Genomic DNA, 20091 nt, shown 5'->3' on the forward strand with positions numbered 1-20091 from the left:
GCTCTAAAACTCTTCTCTAATCGAGTTGTTTTATCTTCTTCCGCGTTGCCAGTTCCAGTATCATTAGCCCTCCACAGAACAGCAGCTCAAGAACACATTCTTCCTTTTGAGTTAAGGCACGACACAGGCCTCCTGTTTTAACTTCTATTTAAAGAACTCGCCTGCCAGGCAAAGTAGCTGAAGATCAGGAGGTGCCTTCCTTCAGCCACACTTCTGTCCCTCACTGGGTTAGTCCCATGGTTCAGAGAGTGTGGCCCAAGAAGAAAAGCCTGCCACCAGGCTGTGCGCTGCTAGGAACGCACACCCTAGGGAAGTTTTAAAGCTGCACAGACCTCAGAGAGCACCCAGTTTTTGCTTCTGTTTAATACTCTTCAGTAAGTGAGGTTCGTTAAGTGTAAAGTGAGAAGGCTGGACCAGGTGATCCTCTAGCTACAACGTCTGAAGGTGCTGAGGTTCATCTCAGACTCCTGCCAGAGCCACAGACCGAGATGTAACAACACTACACGCAAGTGAAAACACACAGGACCCAGGCGGGCAGCTGTCCTCCCGTGTCACTTGCCAACAGAATATCCTTTGTAACGACATCAGGGAGGTGTAGCTAATGATACTTTTGTCCTACTTATTCCCAATTAAAGCAGATTATTGTTTTTTAACTGTAGGCACTCCCAACTAAGCCACAGAAAACTCCCTTTCTCTCCGTCACGACTTGGGTTTTCATGCATCGGACTACATCGCAGCAAACTGAATCCTTAAGAAACCAGCACAGGACTAACCTGCTCTCCTGTTCTCGCTGGGAAAGGCAGCAGACACACTCTTTCCTTGAGCTTCATGTTGGCCTGATGAAAACCCTAGTGCAGGTCAGACAGGGAGGGAGGGCCTGGGCATCTGCAGAGGTAAAGCGCGGGGGTCCACCTGCTTGCTTTCAATTTCGGTTCTGGAGCAGCTGCCTCCCAAGGTGTTACAAATCTAGCTGCCACTTGCTCCTACTCATTCATTCTGTTTCCTCCCCGCCCCTGATGCAACATCTGGCAACGGTGCAGGAACACAGTTCCAGCTCTGAGTCACCACCCCGCGGTGGCCCAGCGGAGCGCTGCCGGGGGTGAACTGCGAGGCAGGTGCTGTGTGTCTCCAGCCTTGATTCTTCTGTTCTTTGAGACTGGGGTTGGCTGTCCCTCTAGAAATAGGACATAAGAAACACCCCCACCTAACAAGGAATTGCTCTGTTCTGTTCTGCCACACTGTCTGAAATCCACCCCACGGCAGAGCCTTTGATGGAGAAATGATGGCTCCCATATCACTACAGGTGTAGCCCCCCTTTCAAAAGGTCAAGTTACACCTCTCACTTTTCTGAAAGACCGACATTAATTAGTACCTGTTTTTGCTAACTGAAAGAAATCCAAAGAGGATGTTCGCTTCTACGGAAAAAGGTGAGAAGCAAAAATAGCGTTCAGCATTTGTTTTGCAGAGAGCCGTTACAAAGGCAGCACACACCCCAAGTGAGAACCTGTGCTTTATCTCGACTTATATTGTGCATTACTGCTTTTACTATATGGTGGTGCTATTTCAGATTTTATGTGTTATTTGGTATGATTTGATAAGTTATTTTGGGGGGGGTCTTGGAACACCCAAAAAATTTTCCACATAAAATTAATGGTAATTACTTTGCTTTACGCTATTTCATCTTACGAAAGGTTTCATAAGAAAGCTCTACTCTTAGAGAGCAGGGGAAACCTGTATTTCACACAGTGAGGGCTAGGAAGGGTTGAGCAGTTAAAAGCCACTGTACCTACTCCCCCTCGTAACAATCTATGGCTCTTTCATCACTGCTTGGGATGGTTAAGGTCCAATCAGCATCGATTTAACCCTGTGGCTCTCATTCCCAGAAAAGGCCTGGAAAGGCGAAAGTGGGAGGGATCAGAAGGTGAAACTAAGAAACCAAAATGCCTTTACTGCCTGTGGCTTAATCGCCACAGCCTAATATCAACACTGTGGCTCTTTGCAACCTAGGTCTAGATGCAAGCACAACGCAGATTTTCACAGCTACATTCCAGTGCTTACAAAGTGGCTGGCACACAGCAGGTGCTCAGTAAATATTGGTTGAATGAAAAAAAAAAATACAGGCAAATTTTATTCTGAGTTTACTTGGAATGACGGGTTTACTAAAACCTGTACCAGCCTTTTTTCCCTTTTAGAAATCTCCACCTCCTTCATAACTCCTACTACTGCCTGTAGTGAATGTTCTACAAGTCTCTAAATGCTCAGATGATTTGCTGTGAAACTAATAAAGCTCAAGTTCTAGGCCCCTCACTTTCACAATCCCCTTCTGAGGCCTCTGGAAGGGCCCTAGCAATGTGCTGGCATACCTTCTGCAATATTATACATTTTAAAAGAAGTCCTCCCAAAATATATAAACATCAAGCGCCACAAAATATAGATCTGCCATAGCAAAATGATCACGCGCCATCCTGACATGACAGCTGAACAACACTTGTTTTTAACCATGGAGGAGATATCCCCAGCCTGCAGACATATCCTCCTCAATCACAAGTCAATTGCTGTAAAGACTGGAGTAGGTTTGAGAACACAAACTCCATTCGTCCAACATGTATTCAGCCCTATTATGTGCTTAATACTCAGTGCTTTGGGGTGAAACAATGTTTAGAACATAATTATCCCCACTGAACAGGAACTTACAATCCAAGAGACTAGACTAACATGGCCATATACAGATACAAATAAATATGTATTTTACATATTGAACATAAAGACAGGTGTGGGCAAAAGTAAGTTTACAGTCGTGAGTACGCAAAACAGTTTATTCTTGAATTATTATTTATTGTATTATTTTCCATATGAACAAGTGTAAACCTAACTTTGCCCACCCCTGTAATATCAATATACATAACTACAGATCAGAGGAGGTGTCATCATAGAAAAGTAAAGCAAGGCACACCTACTTGCTAAGCATCAATCTGTTAGCTACCACAACCCTAAAAGGTATATCATTTTACCTTCATTTGCAAACGAGGGCATTGAGGCCCAAAGGAGTCAAGTGCCTTCCCAAGGTCACAGAACCAGTAAGTGGCAAGGTCAGAATTCACGCCCAGATCTGCCTGACTCCAAAGTGTGGGCTTGTTTATAGTGACTACACTTCAGCCAATGGCCAGTTGCCCTACAGAACCTCCAAAATGTCTGGGGAGACTCTCATCGCCGGTTTCCGGGGTACAGGAACCACATTTTGCACCAGCAGAGGTCGGAAGTTTCCAAAGCCCACACTCCTGGGAGTGGAGGAACAGAAAGTGCCATGAGCTTACTCATCAGCTGTATAGGTAGTACCTTTGTTCACCAAGCAACACCCTAGCAGGAATGGGTGACAGCTACCTGGGAGCCAGAAGAGGCCACGTGAGAGGCTCCCGCCCTGCGGCCCTGCCTCCAAACTTCCTGGTCGCTGCTGCCGAATCAGTCATGCTGGGGCAGAGCTCCAGTCCGCTGTCGCCGTCACACACCCGTTCTGGCTCCTACAGCCTCCTTATCTCTCACCACCTCCCTATACCCTTGGCTCCTGCCATACTTAATTATTCACGAGTCCCCAAGTCACCCAGTCTTCCTACCTCTGGGCTTGGGCTCCTGCCATCCTTTTTCCTAATGAAGTCTGCCCGCCCAGCCAGGGTGGCTCAGTGGTTGCGTGTTGATCTATGAACCAAGGGGTCACCAGTTTGATTCTCAGTGGGGGGGTACATGCCCGGGTTGTGGACTCAGTCCCCAGTAGGGGGCATGCAGGAGGCAGGTGATCAATGTTTCTCTCTCATTGATGTTTCTCTCTCTCTATCCCTCCCCCTTTCTCTCTCTCTAAAATCAATAAATAAAATATAAAAAAATAATTTAAAAATTCTGCTCAACCTTCAGGGCCCCTTCTCTTCCCAGTGGTCCTTCCCGATCACTCCAGGCTGCTCTGCTTTTCTTTGTCCTCTACACTCAGCATGGAAGGCTTACACTCTTCATACAATAACACTTCCCAACAACTCTTGTCATTTTACCTCCCAAAACAAAGCACTACGTGTTATAGAAGGGCACAAACTAAAAAGGCAGAAGCTCCTTTCTTGTCTCCAATTCAGTGTCCATCTCAGAGGCAATGCCTTTACCAGTTTCTCATGAAATTTTTATGCATTTAAAATCTTATCTATACATCTTTTTGAAAAAAAATTACGTAAATAAGACTGTATATATTATTCTACCACTTGCTTTTTACGTTACATACCTTGGATTCTTCCACGTCTGTATGCAAGGAAGAACATAGCAGTCTCCTGCACACACAGCTCTGCCAGGACCCCCAGGCCAGACCAACCAGAGGGAGATGACCTGGGAGCCCATCCCAGGTACTAATCTTCACCAACATGTATCAGAGATTTCAAATTGATATACGGGGATGGGCGGGGGGGGGGGGGGGGAGATCCTCAAAACTAGTTTTATTTGAGCCATATACATTTTTTAAAAATTGAGCCAAAGTTTAAAAATAGGAAAAGTTCATATTAAAATCCAGCTTATCTTGGAAAAATGAAAACTGTGGCAACACTGGGACCCCATGAGAGGTGGAATGGCACCTTCAATTCACCTCAGTCCCCACCGCTCCCTACTGCTTCCCACTGGTGAGGGTGTACCCCTCGTGCTACTAGTATTTATCATCACACCTGCCTTTCTAATTTTCTTACCAGAAGAGAAGTTTCTTTGCACCACGATCTTAATCAGAATTGGGAAAAACAAAAGATAAACAGAGTGAGCTGAGCATTCCAAAAACAAATTGGAGGTCATAAACAGTCTGCTTTTCTGTTAACTACGCCTGTATAGACATCCGAGTTTGCAGCCCCTGTCTTATACCAACACCACTGAGTCTAGAGAATAGCTTCCTTTTAGGAAGGAGACCTGTTTAAAGAAAATATTTTTTATGACTGAGTAAGAACTAAAAGAAGATGGCAAAAAATAGGCCCAGTTTTTCTTGGCAAGATGGCGGAGTACGACTTGACTACTCGCATCGCTCACTTTTTGGATCGGCATCTAGTCTTTCCGTTGCTTGAGTTTCTCTCCGTAAAGGAGATTTATAATGAAAAAGAATTATTACAAGGAAAATTGGATCTTCTTAGTGATACCAACATGGTAGACTTTGCTATGGATGTATACAAAAACCTTTATTCTGATGATATTCCTCATGCTTTGAGAGAGAAAAGAACCACAGTTGTTGCACAACTGAAACAGCTTCAGGCAGAAACAGAACCAATTGTGAAGATGTTTGAAGATCCAGAAACTACAAGGCAAATGCAGTCAACCAGGGATGGTCGGATGCTGTTTGACTACTTGGCGGACAAGCATGGTTTTAGGCAAGAATATTTAGATACACTCTACAGATATGCAAAATTCCAATATGAATGTGGGAATTACTCTGGAGCAGCAGAATATCTTTACTTCTTTAGAGTGTTGGTTCCAGCAACGGATAGAAATGCTTTGAGTTCACTCTGGGGAAAACTGGCCTCTGAAATCTTAATGCAGAATTGGGATGCAGCCATGGAAGACCTTACACGGTTAAAAGAGACCATAGATAATAACTCTGTGAGTTCTCCTCTCCAGTCTCTTCAGCAGCGAACATGGCTCATTCATTGGTCTCTGTTTGTTTTCTTCAATCACCCCAAAGGGCGCGATAATATTATTGATCTCTTCCTTTACCAGCCACAGTATCTTAATGCAATTCAGACAATGTGTCCACATATTCTTCGCTATTTAACTACAGCAGTCATAACAAACAAAGATGTTCGAAAACGCCGGCAGGTGCTAAAAGATCTAGTCAAAGTTATTCAACAGGAGTCTTACACATATAAAGACCCAATTACAGAGTTTGTTGAATGTTTATATGTTAACTTTGACTTTGATGGGGCTCAGAAAAAGCTGAGGGAATGTGAATCTGTGCTTGTGAATGACTTCTTCTTGGTGGCTTGTCTTGAGGATTTTATTGAAAATGCTCGTCTCTTCATATTTGAGACTTTTTGTCGCATCCACCAGTGTATCAGCATTAATATGTTGGCAGATAAGCTGAACATGACTCCAGAAGAAGCGGAAAGGTGGATTGTCAATTTGATTAGAAATGCAAGACTGGATGCCAAGATTGATTCCAAATTAGGTCATGTGGTTATGGGTAACAATGCAGTCTCACCCTATCAGCAAGTGATTGAAAAGACCAAAAGCCTTTCATTTAGAAGCCAGATGTTGGCCATGAATATTGAGAAGAAACTTAATCAGAATAGTAGGTCAGAGGCTCCTAACTGGGCAACTCAAGACTCTGGCTTCTACTGAAGAACTGTAAAGAAAAACAAAATAAAACTATAAAGTGAAGATAATAAAACCATTATATAAAGGGTGACATACATTGCAGAAACAACATATTGAGTATAAATTTTGGAGAATTTGAATAAAATTGGCTGTGTTTCAAAAAAAAAAAAAAAAAAAAAAAAAAAAAAATAGGCCCAAATTCTCTTTCTCACACAAAAAAATCTTAGGAGAATCTTCCCAACAACCATGGAAGTAGGCCTCGCTTTAGCCTTCCCCTACTGCTCTCCTGAACAGGTAAGCCCCTACGCAGCCAGCACTGTTCCTCCCACAGTGACAATCCAGAGAGGCACCACCAACTGTGCTGTCCCTGAAGAATCCAAAGGTAGAGAGGCGCCAGGCGGACATCCACAGGGACCCCCGACAGCAAGCAGGGACTGCTACAACAGAAAAGCATCTGACCAGGTGCCAGCTACCTGGGACAAGATCACAGACCTCCCACCCCAACCTGAAAAATACACAGTCCACCACTGTGGTGTTCAGATCACAGACCCTGGAGTCCAGGCCTTGACAACCGCCCACATCACAGATAAGGAAACTGCTCCAGAAAGCACCTTCGACACACTGCCACCATCTTTTAAAAATAACTGCTTGTGCTGGGTATTCAGGAAGATTCTTTAAAAATCCCACAAGTACCAGGCGATCAGACAGACCTGAATGATATTGTATTACCACCCCCCGCCCAACAATGACATAGGACATAGTATATTCATTCATTCATTCATTCATTCATTCATTCATGTAACAACTATTTGAGAGCCAACCAGACGCTAATCACTAGTGTCTTGCATTGCCTAAGTACCCAAGAGGGTGGGGGATGTTCAACAGCATAGTCTCTATATCCTGTCAAAGGTCAACAAAAGGACAGAGTATTTTTCAAATTTTCAGATTCGTGAATGAGAATGCCTTCTTAGTCAAGAGCATAAATTCTCAATAAGTTTATTAAGCCAACTTGAGATCTGCCATCAACTTGAGACCTTTCATCGTAAAGGGTAGCGCTTGCTTTCCAGAAACCACAGGATTAAGAGTTTCAGAGTTGAAAATGGTACAGAGCTCACCTCACCCAATCTCTGTTTTACAGATGAGGAAACCAAGGTTTGGAAAGGTTAGAGAATTGCTCACGGTCATAGTTATTACTAACCATAAATTAATGCTAGTTTCTGGAAACAAGGATTATGAAATAAATCATACATTGTTTTAAAACTAATTTCCTGCCTTAAACAAAATCCATTTCCCAGTGACTAATTTCCACTAACAAACATGAAAAATATATTTTAGAGCCGGGAATTTTTTTGTCCAGTCAAAACTCCTTGTACAGAATTCCAGGGCTGTTGGTCTGGGTTCAAATGGCATATAAACACATGGGGGAGAAGGCCATTTGAAGAGAGTGGCAAAGACTGGACAGGTGCATCTACAAGACAAGGACTACCGAGAATTGCCAGAAACTACCAGAAACAAAGAGAAGGGCATGGAATGGATTCTCCCTCAGAGCCTTCAAAAGCAACCAACCCGGCCTGCACTTTAATTTCGGACTTCTGGCCTCCAGAACTATCAGAGGACAAGTTTCCATTGTTTTAAACCACCGGGCTTGCGGTAACTTGTCAGGGCAGCTCCAGGAAATAATATAGAATCTGTATTAGTTTAGTGGCATTGATTTATTACAACCCCAATTAGTCAAAAGTGTGGAAAAGCTGTCACCAAGCCAGTAGGACCTTGGGACTCACTTAATAGTAGTATAAGATCCAAAAGAAGGGAGGTAAAAAAAAAAAGTTCTATTTTGAACTGACCTGACCCCATCCAAATACTGTGTTCACCTCTGATGACCACACCGACGGGCCAGAGTGGAAGCTGGAGCACCTCTAAGAGAGACAAGCCCCGACTGGGAAGGGCACCAATGGGTCAACGCCTCATCCTCATCACCGAAGGAACTGGGGTTTCATGGCCTGCAGACGCAGGGCGCACGAGCGCTGCCATCATTGCAGAAGGGCTATCATGAGGAAGAGTAATTTGATTTGTCCCCTGAGGTCCAAGATGGTAGAACTAGAATCAGTGGGTCAAGTCACTGGGAGACATTTTCAAAGGATTATGTGTCAACAATGTCACAGCCAGAGTGGCCTCTGAACATCAGACTGCCTAGCTGCCTCCTGTTGGTGGAAGTTTTCAAGCTCAGGGCAGGAAAATATTTGGCAAGATGTTGCTAAGGAATAAACACCAACCCCAGGCCTGAAGTCTGCCAAGATGGCCTTATGGTCCTCTCCAGCTCTGGGATTCTATTAAGCCATGAAACACACCACTTAGCAGTTGAGTCAAGAGATCTCTGAAATACCCATGTATTAGGAGAGCATTAGGAGATATTTTGGTGGGAAAACAACAAAAAAGGCCCCGTATAGACCTACAACTTAGAACCGATGCCCATCTCCTAGGAACCTGGCTGCAGGAGCAGGTGGTCAGCCCCATAGTTAGGTCCCTTAAGCCCTTTCTCGCAGGAAGTTTACGCTGAGGTTGACAATACCTATGTCAAGCCTTTTCTTTTAGATAAGCAGCTTTAATAGTCCAGTGTGACCAGTCTCCATTAACAAACCACTGGGTCCATTTCCTGAGTACCTGCCATTGGGAGTAACTGCTTGAGGTGCTTGCACACACTACCTCGAACGTCCCTTCAACACTGAGAGGGATTATCATCTGAGGGAACTGTGGGTAAGAGGGCTTAAGCCATTTGTCCAGGGCCATACATTTCCAAAGGATTTAGGATTCCCTTAGAAACCCAAGCCCAGAAGCCAAACTCTTTTCCTGCAACACGATGTCTCCTCTGCACTGTACTCCAGGAATTTACTGTTTCTAGATTAAATAACAATACCAGGCCACTGGGAGGCAAACAGGTGGCTTTCCCTCTCTGGGCCTCAGTCCCCTCATCTGTAAAATGGGGAAAGGTTGGAGCCGATGAGCACAGGGAGCCCTTTTTCTCCATGTCACCTCCACACTGGTAGGGCTGAGAACGTGGTGACAGGGGAGGGGGCACTCTCTAGGACTAAGCACAGGGGAGACCACAGCCAGTGACTTTCCCCGTGCTGCCTCGAGGTCAGAGCAGTAATGGAAGAAGGAAACCAGGACCAGGCACCAAGTCGGCTGTACGCGCTCACTCACAGGTGTGCAGCGTAGAATGACCCACATAAATCCTGACATTTAGCACTTCACTCCATAAACCGCGCTGTGCTGTAAAGTATCTGCACGCAGATCTGAGGGCGGGCGCTGCCAGAGCCCGGGGGACAGCGAGAGGAATTCAAGCACAGGGTCTTTGTTTGGGGAAGATGGGGCTGTCAGCGGGGTGTGAGAGGTAAAGCAGCCCAGCCACATTCCAGGGGGAGGAGCCTCCTGCAGCTGCTCCCCCAGCCTGTGCGCCAGGCCGGGCCGCTTCCTCACACACCCGCTCGGGACCTGCTGGGGCTGCTGTTTCCCAACTGCCCCGCTGAGGGTATTCTAACAATATTAACAGACCAGCCGCACAGGCGCACTGGCCCGGCATCCCTCCACGACCTGGGAAGGGGGACCACCCCACCCTCAGTGCTGGGGTGGGAGAGGACATCCGGGCAGGGAGGGGCTCTCTCTGCCTGTCTCACTTCTAGGAAAGGGCAAAGTGAGATGATTTCGGAAACCCCCTCCCAAGCCCATTTCCTTCTCAATTTCCTACTGATGCCCATTCCGGAAGGGAGCCCCAGGTTGAGGGCTCCTGAGTGCCCAGACCTTCCAGTGAGCAACCACCGAGCCCAGGCGCAATATCCTGACGGACTGGCCTGGTTTTAGTCCAGCATTTCTTTCCTTTTTCTTTTTGGTTGGATGGGGGGACAAAGCAGGACGGGAGAGGGGACGGAGCAGGGGAAAGGCATCAAAATGCGAGAAGGAGGGTGGGTTTGGAGGCAGGACTGGGTCCCAATCACAGCTCCACTGCCAGGGCAGGCTTTGAGCAGGACTTCTAAAGGCTGCTTGGCATTGAGGAGGTGAACAACGAGGGTAGCTGTCCTAATCGAGGTCCCCTCTCCCTAAAGAAAACCGACTAGCGCTTCTCATCCTAATACAGTGCCCCATCATGCCAGTGTGCCGGACTCCTGGTAGCTCGAGAAAATGTGTGTGGAAGGAGGGTAGTGGATAAGGAACTATATCAGATAAAGAGAGATATCTGTAACCATAACTTCAGTGAGCATATCCTATCATATACTCCAGACATTCTGCAGGCATTGTCGGGTCTCCTGCCTGGTTATAATCCCAGGAGGTAGGTACTATTATCTCCATTTTACAGATGAGGAAGCTGAGGATGAGAAATGTTACAGGGTTTGTGCAAGATTACACAGCTCGGTATGGGCAGAGCCAGAATTCAGACCTAGGTCCTCTGACTCCAGAATTGGAGACAAAGGTTGAAATATTCCCCATGCAGATAACACGGCAAAACTGTATTTCCAAGGCAAGAAGAAAACTTTGGTACAGGGTAAGGGCTTCATAGAAGGAGCCATTCTTTAGACTAGAGTTTCCATGTTCTGAAAATAAATCACCAACCTTCCACATCCCTGTCTGGAGGTCACAGCTCCCCGGTGTGGGTACTCGCTGGAAGCCTGAAAGTTAGAGCCTAGAACAGCCGTGGGCAAACTACGGCCCGCGGGCCGGATCCGGCTGTTCTATCCGGTTCTCTTGCTCTCCCCTCCGCTCCTTTACTTTGAATTTATATTAGTTCACACAAACACTCCATCCATGCTTTTGTTCCGGCCCTCCGGTCCAGTTTAAGAACCCATTGTGGCCCTCGAGTCAAAAAGTTTGCCCACCCCTGGTAGAACTTGCTGGTGACCTTTAACCCAGAGCGACTCTCACTTTTGAAGAAACTAAAGGAAATCGAAGTGCAAAACTCCTTGGCTCCTCACCATCCACCTCTCCGCGCACCCCCTACTTTGCAGACAGCCACAGTCTCTAACTCTGAATCACACATTTAAACTACACTTTTCCAGATCCACACTCAACTCCCCAGTGTCAAACAGTGTCGCCGGGGGAGGGATGCAGACAGCAGAGAGCTCAATGAATCACCTTCTCGGCTAGTGATGGTATCTGATGCATGCTAAACGCTTCCCTGCAAATCCTCAAGTGCCTGTTAATCAGTGAACCGAGAACACAGAGGGCGCCATGGAAAAATCTGCCATTGCGGGGGATAAAACACATTGTGAGACGCCTCCTTACTGAGGCACAAAGACTTCTAAACCCAAGGTGAGGCAGGGATGGTAACCGCCCAGTCACTGAGACACTTGTCCTCGTGGCCACAAAGCAAGACATTAAAGAGCCTGCAACTAAAAGAGGCAAACCCACCTCTCCCCAGCCTCAGCTGGGCACTGGCTGGGCCAAGGACAGAATTGGCCAAAACTGATTGAAAGAAAAACTTGGAAAAGTCACTTGCTCTCGCAGCACTTCACTTTCCCCTTCCCTATAAAACGGCCTTAGAATTCCATCAGCGCTCCCCAGCTCTCCAAATGAAACAAGGTATGTACGTACATGATGGTCCTGCCCCTTCCTATGCTAAAGACCCTCCCTGGGAAAGCTCAGGGTCTTTCCCAGCTCACGCATTGCCCTGGTGATGACTCCTGAGCTGTATGTCCTGCGCTGTCCACTCTCGGGCCCTGGATTCCTAGATCCAACTGCTTACAGGACACTTAGGGCACCACTAAATCAACATACTGTAAAATGGAACCCTTCCCATCCCATTTCCCTCCTTTATCCCCACTTACTCAAACCACCGTCCAGTGATTTTCAACCAGGGGCATTTGGACAAAGAGCAGTGATATTTTTGTTGTCATGACGGCTAGGGGCACATTTAGTGGGCAGGGGCCCCAGGTGCTAAATGGCACTGTCCTCCCAAAATGCTGGAAGTCATCCCTATCTCTTGCCCTCATTCCCTATCAGTCGCTGAAACCAGCCAACTCTACCTCTACATCACCAATGCAGCCCGCCCTCTCCACCCACACGGCACCCCCACTCTCACTGGAGGACTGCAGTGGCCTCTAGGTCGCCATCCTTTCCCTGTACCCACTCGCCAGCTATCCCTGATTAACTTTCAACAGTCCTCCACACAGCTACCTGTAACACCCCTAAACCTACAAACTGTGACTCCTTGCCTTAAAATCATCCAATAGCTCCCCTCACTTTCTGGATAAAGACAAACACCACCCCCTATCTGTTCCCTGCCTCATGGCTCACCTCTCTCTCACCGACACCCCTGGTGGTACCTCAGTGCCTGTGCACACGCTGCTCTATTTTCTTGAAGGCTGTCTCCCTGTCTCTCTGACTTCTACCTATCTTTCAAGACTCAGTGTGAAGGTCACCTCCTCCGAGAAGCCTTCCTAGACGTGAGGTGACGTTAAGTGCCTGCTGGTGCCCACTGGGATCACAACATTGACCATCTTATTCTGATTGTCCTGCTTGCCCTACCGCTCTGTCAGCTCTGACTCTCGAGCACTGTGTTAGACTTCACAGCTGACAAAGCAGCCTCCCTGCGATATAATGACCTGGAGAGGTAGTTACTGTCATCATTTCCAACTTACAGAAGAGGAAACCAAGGATCCGAGAGGTTAAGTTCTTGCCCAGGTTCACATGGCTGGCTAAGGGGCAGAGCCACCCTGGAAACCAGGTTCTCTGAAGGCAAATTCTTAGCCTATCGCCATAACATCACTTTACATGAAAGGTTATAGAACAGATATCCAGTTGGGTGCGGGAGGTGTCATAAGTCTGCCTTCTGTAGACCCCGGGGGTAACCTCGCCTGTAAAATCTGAGTTCTGCAAAACCATTCACATTATGCAGCTGCACAGCACCACTGGGGAGGTGGGGTGTCACTGTCCTGTGCTCTTCGGGCCTGGGTGGAAGTAGGGTGGGGGTAACTTAAAAACCCATCCATATTACCCAGTTGCATAACATCATTCATCCCCCATCATCTACCCTTCCTTCACCCCAGTCATACCATGCAGTACCCCCAAAGCCAGCAAAAGAGCATGGTTTTACTACTGGAAACAGCCGCTCTCTGCCTGCCTGCAGCATGATGGCTCCAGTGTGCCGGCTGGGTGCAGGGAGAAACAGCGGAGGACTGGGGGTAAGTGGTAGCATTTAAAGTTGCCATGCGTTAAGTGCCAGCCACTTTAAACGGGCGGCTCGCAGAGAAGGTGCGTCAGGCAAGACTCCCGAGTGGCCGGGAGCGGGGAAGGAGAGCTGTGAGCGGGCGGGGCCTCCCAGCTGTCCCGCAGTGCCACCTGAAAGGCTGCTAGTTCCTAATTACTTTCCCAGAGTTTTCATGAGCACCTCGCATATGCCATTTTGCCCCAGGAACATAAAGCAATTAGAAACGGGGGTTCAGACTTTAGAACTCTAACCGCGGCTGCAGTGGCGCGCACTGCCTTGTGCACACGCACGTTTGGCTCAAATGGGAATTTCAAAGGTGATTAAGGAAATGTGCAGTTTGGCTCTGCAAGCCTCTCACAGGGCAAGGAAAGTGATAAATGCTCATTCCAGGGCTCTGATGGCAATCACTCCCCACTTCAGCAGTGTCATGGAGATATCACCATGACAACCACCAAAAGGCTTCCTTCCTCCATGGCAAAGACAATAGAAATTTTAACCAAGGACATTCTTTTCTTTTTTTCTTTTCTGACCAATGGAAGAAAAACATCAACAAAATGTTACCCAGAAATACATGACCAGGAACACTTTCAGAATTCAAATATACTTCTTGCGTCTTTCCAGACTCACATGATCTGCCCCTATCTTCCCGAAGCCCACCCTCCTGCCCTCAAAAACTCCATTTTATAGATCTCACAAATTTACATTTGTCTAGATCTTTTATCAAGCATTATAAAACCAGGTAAACACTCTAATGTAATTTTCTGACTGAGAAGAGGATGTTAGTCCTTTTTCGTTCAGTCATAAAAGGTCTGACACCTTTTTATAAAGTGCTTCCAATAAACTCTGAGACAACCCAAGATTACACGAGTGCTCAGTGGCCTTTGGGCAGAGGCAGATCTGGATTCGAACACGTGCTTTGTTTCTCTGGGTGACTTTGAGTTAGTTACTTAACCTCTCTGAGCTTTAGTTTCCTCATCTGGAGGAAAGAAGTACTAATGCCTGCTTGGGAGCACTGCCAAGGAGAAGCGGTGACAGCCGAAACACGCCAACACTTCGCTATCAATAAATGGCGGCAAGCATTATTATTACTTTGCCTTATTTAGCCCTGAAAGAATTGGGAGGGCCTTGTCCATTCTTCCCAGGAAATGTCTCTGGCATGTGCTGGCTGCTCTCCCTTCTCAAAGTCCTAAATTCAAGCTTTCATCTCCTCCCACCTGGACTATGCCAACAGCTCCTTACGGACTTCCTTGCATTGCTCTCTCTAGTTCACCATCCTCGTGGCCACACAACCAATATTCTAAATCCAGATACGTGTCGGTCACTTTGCCCTGTATAAACTTGATAGGACTTTTATGGAGAAAAATATGGCTTTACTGAAAAGTATTTTAAAGGCCTAAAGGAGAGTTAGTAATGGGGGAGTAAGGACACATATGTAATACCTTAATCAATAAATATTTTAAAAAATAAAATAAAATAAAGGAGAGTTAGAAAACCCCACTGTCATAAAGATGTTGATTCTTCCCTAAATTAATCTACAAGTTCAATGTGAAACCAATCGAGATCTCGCAGGATTTTTTTGTGGATCTGGCAAACCACTCTTAAAATCTAAGTTTAAGAGCAAAGGGACAAAAATAGCCAAGAGCATTGCATCATCGTAGAAAGTTTCATTCTAGATTTAATAATTTTTTTTGTTTCAATGCGTTTATTTTGGAGTAGTATAGTCAATATAGACTAAAATTTAGCACAAAAATAGGTAAGTGGAGAGAAAATATTTCAATAAAAATACTGACAGGTGGCCTCAGACTAGAGCTGAAGAAAAATGGGTAAGTTTCTCTACCACCCCAGTGTAGGAAGAGGAGGCAGAGGAGAAAAGTGAATTGGGAAAGAGGCAATAATCTTTTTTTAAAAATATATATTTTTTATTGATATTTTACAGAGAGGAAGGGAGAGGGATAGAGAGTTAGAAACATCGATGAGAGAGAAACATCGATCAGCTGCCTCCTGCACACCTCCCACTGGGGATGTGCCCACAACCAAGGTACGTGCCCTTGACCGGAATCGAACCCGGGACCCGTCAGTCCGCAGGCCGACGCTCTATCCACTGAGCCAAACCGGTTTTGGCATGAAAGAGGCAATAATCTTTATCAAAAGCCTAATGTGTCTCAGGCACTGTATCATGTGCTTTCCATAAGATTTTCATTTAACATTCACCACAAGCATGTAAGGTAGGCAGCATTATTTCTATTAAAGACTGGGAAAACCTTGAAAAGGATGAGTGATTTGTCCAAAGGCAAAGAGAATGTAAGTGGTAAAGAACCTTGCTCTCCGAGATTTCGCTTTATTCCACACTTGTGAGCTGTTCCAGGCCTGCTCTTAGCAGTCCCAGACGTCAGCTGAGGAACAGAGCGCCCGGTGCCAGGGGTGTCCAGGAAAGTGCTGGCAGGCTCCCTGGCATGAGTGGAGGGTAGAGGACAGGCACCTGGTAGACCTGATCCTTCCACCCTCACTCCCATCCCCCTTTAACCTGGAAAGCACCTGGGCCTTACTTTCAGACAAGCACCCGTGCACACAGTAAACAGAAGGCCCCAGAGGGCAGAGCTTGCCACTTCCAGCATGAGAAATCCAGGTCATGCTCCAAGTTGCCAACGTGACGTGTAACAGGGAAAGAACTTCCCACATTTAAGCCTCTCACAGATGTAAATCCTCAGCTTTACTCTAATTGCTTGACAGCAAATTCTGCACTCAAGCATACAGTCGGAGTTTAATAAATTTAACTCCGCTGATCCACAAATCCTGTTAAAAAACAAAACACACACACACACACACATACATACATATGGTCCAGCCAGCCCTTGGCTCGGGTGGAAAGCTGGGGGCTCCCATGAATTCCCATTCTGCGGAGGCCTTGTAACTTTCATGAGGTATTTTACTGGGTTACAAGTAGACCATGAAATGCTGGCATCGGCAATTATTCTTGGATAAATAAAATGGGACAAATTATCTAAGGGCACAGTCAACCCTCTACATTTCTTATTTCATTCACATTCAATTTAACGTAACTATCCATCACCACTCACCCACCTCCAATCATCTTTTCCTTGTAAATAAAGCTGAGTGCAAAACTGTTGTGCACAGCATTGTGATCAGTCACAACTGGTGGTCCCTGGACAGACTCAAAGGGCAAGAAAGAAACAAGAGGGTGAAAGGTAGGAGGCTTCCAGGAGTGGCTAGACTCTGACACCAGCTCAGTTCAGGGACAAACACTTGTGATGCCTCTCACTTTTTCCCCAAAAAAATCTTTTATCTAGAAAAAAATTTCAAACTAGTTCAGGGGGCACAACATGTGGAATTCATGATGTTCTTTTTTTTTTTTTTTAAATATATTTTATTGATATTTTACAGAGAGGAAAGGAGAGGGATAGAAAGCTAGAAACATCGATGAGAGAGAAACATCGATCAGCTGCCTCCTGCACACCTCCCACTGGGGATGTGCCTGCAACCAAGGTACATGCCCTTGACCGGAATCGAACCTGGGACCCTTGAGTCCGCAGGCCGACGCTCTATCCACTGAGCCAAACCGGTTTCGGCTCATGATGTTCTTTTTGATTAACCCAATGGAATATGTATTTTATGACGTAGTTTACCTTTGGTTCCCTACTTATAAAAAATAATACACACCCCCTTAGAGAAAAATTGAAAAACCTAGAAAATTAGATGGCTGAGAAAATATAATCGGCTCTAGGTCCACCAACCAGACAGTCAACTGGGACCTAAATACTTAATTTTGTGCTAAACTAAATCCATTTTTTTCCAGTCAATTCTAGTGAGGATAAAATAAGAGTTGTATGGGATTTATCTACTATTCCCAAAATTCCACCATTAGCAATTCATTCATTTGGGTAAGTACTGTCCTTCCCAGCCTGGTTTCTCTCTCTCTCTCTCTCTCGCTCTCGCTCTCCCTCCCTCCCTCCCTCCCTCTCACCTTTGAGACATAGTTCATATGTCAAACAATTCACCCACTTAAAGTATATAATACAATGGCTTAGTCACACTTGTGCAACCATAACCCCAATCAATTTTAGAAGATTTTCATCACCCTAAAAAAAACACACCTTTAGTCATCATTTCTCACCCCTCCTTCAGCCTAGGCAACCACTAATCTACTTTCTACCTCTATAGATTTCCCTATCCTGGACCTTTCATATAAATGGAATCACACACTATGTCATGTCTTGTGATTGGCCTTTTTCATTTAGCATAATGTTTTCAAGTTTCATCCTTGTGGTATGTATTAGTATTCCAAATAATATTCCATTTATCGCTAAATAATATTCCATTGTACAGATATACCACATTTTACTTATCTACTTATCAGTTGGTAATTTCCACTTTGGGGATAGTATTATGAATGCTGCTGCCATGAACATTCATATATGAGTTTTTAGTGGATATGTTTGCATTTCTCTTGGGTACATACCCAGGAGTAGAATTCATGAGTCATATGTTAACTACGTTTTACCTTCTGAGGACCTGCAAACCGGTTCCCAAAGTGGCTGCACATTCTCACTGGCATGTATTAGTACCTAGTTCCAGTTTCTCCACCCACACCGTTACCAGCACTTTTTAATTATCTGTCTTTTGGGATATGAACATCCTAGTGGGTGTGGAGTGGTATCTCATTATGGGTTTGATTTGCACTTCCTCGATGGCTAATGATGTTGAGCATCTTTTCATCGGCTTATTGGCCATTTGTGTATCTTCTCTGGCCCGGCTTTTCTTTTAAATTGCAAGTACCTCTGGACAGGAATCCTGCTTGAATTCAAATGTTACTCATTAGCTGACGTATCATGGATAAGTCAGTTAACTTTTATTAACTTCAAGTTTCTTATCTGCAATGCAGAAATAATGCAACTACCTCACAGAGGATTTAAGAATTGAGATAAGGCATACAAAGGACTTAGCACACAGCGGGGCACTCAGTAAAGGGTCAGCAAGTGACAGCTATTATTAACAACACTCTCGAACATTAACACTTTACAATCCATTAATTCTCTGTAACAGTTCTATCCCATAAGGAGAGAGCCTAAGATCTGGGGCAGAGAAGCTGGGAGCAGGAGGAAAGAGGAATACAAAAAAGGAAAAAACCCAAAATTACCAGTGGATCATTTCAGAGTCCTGTTTTAGGAGTCACTGCCCAAGGCCGGTTTGGACCCTGCTCCTCCACCCTTCCAATGATGAAGCACCTGGTTCACTGTAGTAAATCCATTTCTGTTTAGAATGGCCAGTTTCTCATTACTGCCATTGAACCCTGGCTGAAACAGGAATGAAGAAGTCTTAGCCACAGCTAAGTTATCACTACGGCCTTGGACACTCTATGATATAGAACATTAGGAGATCAATAACTGAAGTGAACCAAGCGGAACGAATGAGTGAATGGATGGAATGAATGGGCAAACAGAATGTGTTTGGGATACACGGGCTCAGCAAGGTGAAGGAGGACCGCCTTCCCAGAGGATCCTGGGAAAGGTGAAACAGCACTAGGACCCAGCAGCCAAGCTTCTCGCTGCCTAGCCCTCTACATTAGAATATCTTTCCTTTCTTTGTTGCCAACACTCAGGGATTATAGATTCTAGAGAATGCTGCTTTACTTTATTTATTTCTTGAATTCACAGTGAGAGGGTGAAAAGGCCTCCACTTATGCTTTTTGGCATATAAATAGCTCACAGTGGAAAGAAAGGGGGAGTCAATGGTTCCAAATTCAAAATCAAGACAGGCTGTTCTGACAAGCTCCAAATTACAGAGTGCTCCAGGCACAAATAAAAAGAGACAATTTCGGAGAAATTCTATTTTCCTATTCAATTCTGGAAGAGAGAGTCAAGCCAAGAAAACCCCAACGGCCTTCCACAAATTGATTTGGTTTCAGCAGCCACTTGGGGTGGGCACGCAGTCAGACAACAACCCATCCTTCAGGCCTTGTCCTTCTTGCCAGCTCCCTTCCTGCAGAGACTGAAAAGGCATCACTGCCACTTGATCCTTCAACGTGGCACACGGACAGAGCGAGCTCCTCACGCCTGCTGGACAAAATGGCACGGCCACAGCTGCGGAATCCTCTCGAAGACCTTGAACCGGTCACAGTATGACAGGTTTGAATTTTGCAGTCCGTTTTGCAGGGTCTCTCTTGACAGCCCTTGATTGCCTTAAAACATTTTATTCTTTCATGTTATCATTTATTGAAATTATGTACAGAACACCCCACTCATGCCCCCTCATTCACTAAGCACAAGCAACTGCTGAGCGCCTGCTGTGTACCCACCCACTGTGTATACAGCCCCTCAGAGCCCCAGACTGACCTTTTCAGGGTCAACACTTGTAACTGCTGTGTTTCCTGAGCTGTTCATTGGGCATTATTTTAACAGGAAAGCACTAGAAAAATACCTCATTGTAATGTAACCAACAAAAGGGAATGGTTAAATAAAATATAATGTTTCTACTTGATAGAATATGGTACTGCCATTAAAAACAAAGTTTATAGAGGACCTAAGCTTAATAAATGCTTATGTTAGATGAAAACCAAGCAG

General features: G+C 45.5%; 2 protein-coding genes across 9 annotated transcripts in view; one reads left to right on the forward strand and one right to left on the reverse strand.

The window, feature by feature from the left end:
• PLEKHA7 (pleckstrin homology domain containing A7) overlaps window positions 1-20091 on the reverse strand; it is a 207906-nt gene that overhangs the window by 94014 nt on the left and 93801 nt on the right. The window lies entirely within an intron of this gene.
• LOC308257848 (eukaryotic translation initiation factor 3 subunit E) lies at window positions 4994-6472 on the forward strand. Its single transcript, XM_080687942.1, has one exon. It carries the CDS (start codon window positions 5002-5004, stop codon window positions 6337-6339), a length of 1338 nt encoding a protein of 445 aa, XP_080544068.1. The 5' UTR covers window positions 4994-5001; the 3' UTR covers window positions 6340-6472.

The sequence above is a fragment of the Plecotus auritus genome (genome assembly GCF_963455305.1).
Source record: "Plecotus auritus genome assembly, chromosome: 9".
NCBI lineage: Eukaryota > Metazoa > Chordata > Mammalia > Chiroptera > Vespertilionidae > Plecotus > Plecotus auritus.

Excerpts from the sequence above, each read along its gene's own strand:
- LOC308257848 (XM_080687942.1), top strand. The coding sequence starts at position 5,002 with ATGGCGGAGTACGACTTGACTACTCGCATCGCTCACTTTTTGGATCGG.